The 8,087-nt window shown below is 39.4% G+C and overlaps 1 protein-coding gene across 1 annotated transcript; it reads right to left on the reverse strand.

Moving 5' to 3' along the window:
- Positions 1–7,372: 7,372 nt before the first annotated feature.
- Positions 7,373–7,846, reverse strand: LOC145104498 (uncharacterized). Its single transcript, XM_079041733.1, has one exon. It carries the CDS (start codon positions 7,844–7,846, stop codon positions 7,373–7,375), a length of 474 nt encoding a protein of 157 aa, XP_078897859.1.
- Positions 7,847–8,087: the final 241 nt, after the last annotated feature.

The following is an 8,087-nucleotide window of genomic DNA, read 5'->3' on the forward strand; positions in this document are numbered from 1 at the left end:
ATTCTCCCTCATAACCCATTTTGCTTAGGAGCTCTTGAGCTAGATCCACTTCAATTTCTGTTGGAAAGCTTGATTGGTCGTCAATCTTCAAAACATCTCTGATTACTTGTTCTGTTGCAGTGATCCTGCATCCTTTAACGTGAGCTTCGATGAACACAGAGCCATCATTCTCTTTCTTTACAGTTGCAGACTTCCAAAATTCTCTGATTAGACTTTGATAAATTTCTGGATTCAGGGTCAAAGATGTAGCCAAGAAGCATTCCTTCAAGCCATGAATCATGGACTTGAATTCGCTATGAGCAACAGGAGGATCAGCCAATAGGATCGCCAGATTGTGACTTTCTGCAAATTTAAGTTTTGCCATTTTGACCTACACGAACCAAGCCAAGTGAGAAAACAGAGTATAAGACATATATTTTGTGCAAAAAGATGTAATTTTGACTTTAATTTCCAACAAACTTGAGTTTTCGGCTGGAAGAGGGTTTACGGCTGTAAACGAGTTTACGGCCGTAAACGAGTTTACGGCCGTAAGCCCTTCATTGGCCGTAAACGCCGATAATCCCATTTTTTCGATTCAGCTTCAATCCAACGTCGGTTTTTTGTTAGAACACATTTGTGATGGTCGGAATGCACATACCTACATGTTCGAACTGTTAATTTTGAGATTTAGCACGAATTTTGGTGAGTCGGTGAACAGTGATTTGAGAGAGAAAGGGTAGTTTACGTCCGTAAATTCAAAAGAAGGCATAAAAGTGTTTACATCCGGAAACTATGCTATATATACCGGACCCATGGGCTGCACCACTTTTATTTCAAGTCCAATACCACAAACTATTTTAAAAATAATACATTTTGAGGAATTTTAAAAATAAAATAAAACAAAATAAAATCTAAAAATTTTAAACTAAAATAAAAACGAATTAAAAATTTTTAATTTTAATTTTAATTTTAATTTTTAGCAAAATAAAATAAAATAACAATGAATTAACACTAATTTTCTTTCACCAAAGCTGATAGTATTTTGAATTTGGGATCAAAGTTCTTAGACAGCCTGAATCCGTTTATCAATACCTTCTATTTCATGAATAGATCTGGTCGATTGCCGGTGTTGTGGTCCACTTAAACACGAAAATTATGACAGGATTAGGATATATAGCAAGAGATAGGACATTATGACTTTGCAATTCTAACAAGATTCCTAATGACCATTCATCTGACGACAACCAAGGAAATTTTTGTCCACTTAAATTAAGCAGCGAGATCTACAAACAACCTCTAAATGGTTCAATTTTAGTTGCACTAGAACATGTTTCCCGCTTCCTGATATATTCCAACAATCAAGAACTTCCGAGACACTCCTTACTTTAGGTGAGCAGACAATTATTAAGAAGGAAGACAGATTTAGAGTGCATATGATGTACACCCAGGTCGGATCTTCCGATCACGCAGAAGGTGAAACATATGTCTAACCAGATTCAGAGGGATTGAGAAGTAGAATGGTGCATATGTTGTGTACCAGGTCGGATTATCAGTCACGCAAAGGAGACAGCATATGGCTATCAGGTAGAAAGAATGGCATAAAAGGATATACAGAGAGACAGAGTTGCATATGTTGCAGTCCAGGTCGGATCTTCCGATCACGCAGAGGAGGCAACATATGACTAATAGAGAGAAAGCAAGAAAATAACCTTCTGCAGACCTATTTTATCGGAATTATCCCGGCCGTCCCATCAATATCGGAATTACGAACAAAGTCCATACATCGAGGAAAGGTTAAGCCACGGTTCTAGATACAGATTATTTAGTGTAATCCGCAGATTCCCATGTATATCTCCCTGCTCAACCTACCCAAGCGTCGTATTGTCAAGCTAAATGGATCTGTCTAAGTCAATATTTGTCAAGTCATTTGATTCCTTAAGTTCACCTATGCCTAGTCAAGTCCAAATTAAAACTTTCGTGCCTACCAACGCATCGAACACAGAGCCTAGACAATTCAACTTTGATACCTTACAGAAATTCAAATTACCTGTTATCACCAAGTTTATATCACTTCCCAACACAACATCTACAAAGCAAGGAAAACACACAATATTTTTGGGTTTTTCAAATTTTCTGAAAAAATAAAACTGAAATATATATATATATATATATATATATATATATATATATATATATATATATATATATTATGATTTTTTTTTGGTTTTTGTTTATTTCTCCCCCTAAATTTGTGCATGGGAGAGAATGAAAACTAAATGCGCAAATTTAAAATAACCGAAAAACAAAAAAATTAGTCCTCAAAGCGTATCATTTTCAAAAATCCAACAAGCACATCGAATCGAGCTTTGTTAAAAGGTTTTGTGAACAAATCTGCCACATTATCAGCAGTGGGAACTTGTTCCAACCGGATGAGCGAGCGCTCATAACAATCTCTGATAAAATGCACTTTGATATCGATGTGCTTGGTTTTTGAGTGTTGGACAAGATTTTTAGCAATTTGAATTGCAGCCTCATTGTCACAAAAGATGGGGGTTTCTAGAAAACTCAAACCGTAATCCAGGAGCTGATGTTGTATCCAGATAACTTGAGAACAACAAGCTGAAGCGGCTACGTATTCCGCCTCTGCTGTTGAGGTGGAGACAGTATGTTGTTTCTTGCACTGCCATGACACCAGTCGATCACCGAGAAATTGACATCCTCCAGATGTTGATTTCCTGTCAAGCTCACAGCCTCCATAATTACTGTCAGCAAAAGCATATAAATCAAATTCAGAATTTTTCTGATACCAAAGACCCAATTTTGGGTTGCCTTTGAGGTACCGAAAGATTCTTTTGACAGCAATAAGATGTGAAAGTTTTGGATTAGCCTGATATCGTGCGCATTGACAAACCACGAACATGATGTCTGGCCTGCTTGCTGTTAAGTACATCAACGATCCGATCATTGATCTGTAGTCAGTCTGATCTACGGATTCACCTTCAATATCTGGAGTCAGCAGTGGTCTCTCAGCCATTGGCGTCAGTGCAGGTTTTGCATCTCGAAACCCGAACTTCTCTAGCATATCTTCAACATACTTGGCTTGATGTAGCAGGATCCTGGTTGATTCTTGTTTGACCTGAAGCCCCAAAAACATGGTCATCTCTCCTAAGGAACTCATCTCGAACCTCTTCTGCATAACTTTTTCAAACTCTTTGCACAGTTTTGAACTCGTCGACCCGAAAATGATATCATCGACATATATTTGAACAAGAATTTGATCGGAACCAACATGCTTAATGAATAAGGGTTGATCAATTGTCCCATGCGAATAGCCATACTCGAGCAAATGCTTTGCAAGAGTAGCATACCACGCCCTTGGAGCTTGGTGTAACCCATATAAAGCTTTGTCCAACTTGTAGACGTGATTCGGAAATTTTGAATTGACAAACCCATGAGGTTGATCAACATAGATCTCTTCCTTCACAGCGTCGTACAAGAAGTCAGTCTTGACGTCCATTTGGTAAACCGTGAAGTTCATGTAAGAAGCATACGCAAGGAAGATGCGAATAGCCTCCAAGCGAGCTACCGGAGCAAAAACTTTGGTGTAGTCAAGACCCTCAATCTGACGAAATCCACGTACAACCAATCGTGCCTTATTCCACACAATAACCCCTGAATCATCTTGCTTGTTTCGATATACCCAGCGTGTGTCGAGTGATTTCTTGCCCTTAGGTAATTCAACCTGCTTTCAAACCCCAAAATTTTCAAATTGATTCAATTCTTCATGCATAGCATCCACCCAGCTGGGCTCATTCAAGGCCATTTGAATATTCTTTGGCTCTATTTGAGATATGAAACAAGAATAGAGACATGTATTGACATCTCCACTCCGACTTCGCGTTCGAACACCATCACCCAGCTGGCCAATGACGTTTTCAATCGGGTGATCGCGTTGAATTCTGGAAGATAGCTCCTGGATGATGTCATTGAGTGATACGGGAAGATTGTGAATATTGACAAATCCATCATCTGCTGATTGCTCCACCTCAGATGTTCTAGGATCATGAGAGGAACTCGCCACGAACTCGTTAGCATTCGGATCGGGAAAGAGAAGTTTCATAAACGTTTGAGTAGCAGCGGAAGCATCTCTGGACATAAACTCTCTTTCATCAGGAGTAAGAGGAGTGGCATCAGCATCCGGATTGTTTTCTTTATTCTGAGAATCAGACAAATTAGTTGGCACCGATGTATCTACTGAAGGAGTCTTAGAGGACACCACCGGTGGTCTGTAAATAACTTCTTCGTCCTCATCTTCAATCACAGTCTTCAAGCTAGAACAAGAACCAGATAAATCATCTGAAAACACATTGAGCGATTTGAACAAAGATGTATAGTCAAACAGCCAATCTGGACCGACTCTAGCATCCGTCTCGTTCTCCTTCAACTAGCGCACGTCGAAGGATTCCACTATTTGCTTTGTCTTCTTGTTGTAGACCCTATACGCCGTACGAGCAGCATACCCCACAAAATAACAGTCATCAGCTTTGGCATTGAATTTTGGGTTGGAATCCAGATGAAGGAGGGTGCAAGGACAGCCAAATATATGGAAATGACTAACAAATGGTTTGTGACCATAGAGAATTTTGTACGGGATCTTCATCTGAGCTTTGTTGATCAGTACACGATTTTGGACATAACAAGCCGTATTAATCGCCTCGGCCCAAAAGAAAACCGGAAGTTTGGAGTCACATAACATTGTCCTTGCAGCGTCTTTTAACGTTCGATTTCGCCGCTCAGCAACACCATTTTGCTGCGGTGTGTGAGCAGCACTAAATTGACGCACAATCCCTTTCTCTACACAAAAATGATCAAGGACAACATTCTTGAATTCTGTCCCGTTGTCAGTTCTGATTGCCTTCACCCGATGGTTGGTTTGGTTCTCTATCATCACAATAAACTTCTTAATCAAGTCAGCAACCCCAGCTTTGTTGGATAGAAAGAAAACCCACGTGAATCGTGAGAAGTCGTCAATCACAACCAGACAATATGAATTTTTGTTGATGTTGAGGACGTTGACCGGACCAAATAAGTCCATATGTAACAATTGGAGCACCTGGCTGATTGAATTGACCTGTTTGGGTAGGTGTGGCTTTCTGTGATGTTTTCCTTGAGCGCATGCCACACACTTTTCAAATGTGATGAAATCTTTGACAGGAAGCCCACGCACCCTTTGACGGTTTTGAAATATTTACAGGTGAATTAAGAACAATTTCTTCTTCTTTGAGCGCTTAGATTTTCGGCTATGAGTAGTCGAAGATCCAGACGCACCCTTTGACGAAATTGACCTTGGCTCAGCCATAGTCGATTTCGGCAAAGCACCTGTAGCAGATTTACATAAAACCTGTTTGTTCGGTTTAGGATTTGCCCTTTTTTCATTATAATGAATTTTCCAATCATCTTCACGAAGACGAGATCTCGAGAACTTTCTAGTTAAAGACCTTCCTCGAGACTCATTTTCTTTCCTCGGTGTTGAAACATATACAAACATTTGGTTGGAATAATTTCGAGCAATATGACCGGCAGTACCACAGTTAAAACAAATTTGTTTATTTTCAGAAGATTTGGTACTGCCTTTAACATTTTTCACGCTCTTATTGACTTTCCTACTATTTCCACAAGTGCAGGTGCATGATTCAGGTTGCGTGACAGGCGTGGATGAGGTGGAAGTGCTAGTGACATATTCAGATTTAGTAGAATTCACAAAAATAACACCACAATTATCAGAAGTTTTAATGTTTGACACCACATTATCACCAAGTAAATCAGTCTTAATATCAAAAACAATTTCATCATCTTTTGAAAAAGGAACACCAAATTTCGACACACAATTATTATCAGATTCAGTTCTTCCATTCCCCTGTTTTTCTTGGCTTACTTATGAATCTGCATCGGAAGTAGAAACGTTAGTATCTAAATTCCTAGCACTACAATCTGTTGCCTGTTCAGCACCTGATTTACCATAAACCATAAATGGTTCACGATCAATCTCAGCTTGAGTCAATGGAGAAGCAATATAATTGTGATTGAAAGGGGGAGGGACACTATCATACCCTATTCCTACATGTTTCTGGTCCTTCCATCTCATTTGGTGTTCAATTATTGTTGCAACCTTTTCACTTGACACATCGAATGTTTTAAAGTGAAATTTAGCATTTACAAAACGAGTCTTCAATGTGTCAAGCTCAGCAGTTACAGCATCAAAGTCCATTTTAAGATATCTATAATGAACACACTTGTCACTATAATCTGATTGTAATTTCTTATAGTCATTTGTTTTGGCCTCTAATTGGTCTTTTAATGGTTTTTGGCCTTTTCTTAGTTGGTATCCCTCATACTTAAGTTCCTCAATTTCTCTTCGCATTAAATCAGCCTGTTCACGCAAAAAAATTATAGTTTTAATGCAAGAAGGAGAACAAGAAACTTCACTGACCTCAGAATTTTCAGGCTCTGGTGTATTCTGAACCATGAATGTAAACTGAAGATTCATCATCTCCTCCTCTGGATCTGTCTCAGCTTCTCCTTGGGTACTGTCGTTGATTTGAGCAAGATGCGCATTTTCATGTCCTGAGATGTTCAGGGCTTGAATTTGGTCATCCCAATCAAATGACTGTGCCACCACAGCAAGATTCGCAGTTTGATTGATGGTTGTAGCTCCCCTGTTGTTGCCGGCTGACACCATCGTTCTTTCGTGATTTTCTCTTCTGTCAGGCTTTGAGTAATCTCTGGCAAAGTGGTCAGGTTCATGACAGTTATAACAACGGAGCTTAGATTTGCTGAATCCCACTTTCTTCTCTGCATTCATTCCCCAGTTATTCTTTCCAGTCTTCTTGGAGAACTGTTTTGCACGGAATACCGCCATAACAATTTGTCAGGTTATATCCATTTCCTCCACATCTTTAGGGTGAATTTGATCCAAGTCAGCAAATGACAACTGAGGAGGCAGTTTACCTGCCACAAAAGCATTATAACAGTTAAACAGACCAGTTGCAAGAGCCAAGTTCTCTTCATTTTCTTTGGAAATAGGAATTTGAGCAGGAGCTGGAACATTTGTCTTTGAAGAAGAAGTAACTTGGGAATATGGTTGGGGAGCAGCAAATGAAGGTTGAGCAACAAAGGATGACTGAGGAGCAGCAAAGGGTGGAACTTGAGGATTGGTGAAAGATGAGAAAGCATTGTTTGACTGAATTCCAAGATTTGCAGAAGAATAGGAATTAATGTGATTGATCTCTCTTTGTTTGTCATCCAGATCACAAGCTTTAATGATGGCCATGATTTCAGCCAAACTAAGTCGATTAAGGTCTTTTGTTTTCTTGATGACAGCTACATTCATATCCTAAGTTTTTGGAAGAGAGTTGAGTAACTTCTTGTTCACTTCTGATCTTGATACAAAGACACCAGCTGAACTCATTTCAGTGGTGAGTGTGATGAAGCGTTGAAGCTGAGCTTCCAGAGTTTCTCCAAGGACATGATTAAACATGTTGAATTTCTGCCTCAACATGTCTTGACGGCTCTGTTTCATGTCCACATTTCCTTCATACACTTCTATCAAGGCTTCCCACAGAGCTTTAGCAGATTTGTATTCCCGAAAACCCTGGGCAATTTCAGGAGAAAGAGCCATAGTGAGGGTAGCAAGTGCTCTTTCCTGCTGTTCAATCTTGTCGAATTCTTCATCAGTGTATTCTTCAATAGCTTTGTTGACAATTGTTTTATCCGGAAGTGTGGTGGTGATTCTGATGGGGCCTTTCAAAATACATCTCCAAATTTTGAAATCTTTCATTTTGATGTATTTCTCATACGATACTTCCATTCTGGAAACCCCTCAGCAGACAGCAGACGGGGTATGCGAGTGGTAGTGCCCATAACAGAATCAAGTTCATGATGAGAATTTTGCGAATCCATTTTTAATTTTCTGATTTTAATTAATTAATTTATATTGTTAATTTTGAAGAACCAAAGGTTAGATTGTTTATGCCCAAGAGTTTACGGCCGTAAGCTTGTATACGGCTGGAGGAGTTTACGGCCGAGCTTGTTTACAACTGTACACGAGT

Source organism: Lactuca virosa, chromosome 4, assembly GCF_052849685.1.
Source record: "Lactuca virosa cultivar CGN04683 chromosome 4, Lactuca_virosa_CGN04683_v6, whole genome shotgun sequence".
NCBI classification, from domain to species: domain Eukaryota; kingdom Viridiplantae; phylum Streptophyta; class Magnoliopsida; order Asterales; family Asteraceae; genus Lactuca; species Lactuca virosa.

Coding starts and splice junctions, on each gene's coding strand:
- LOC145104498 (XM_079041733.1), bottom strand. CDS start 7,846: ATGGAAGTATCGTATGAGAAATACATCAAAATGAAAGATTTCAAAATT.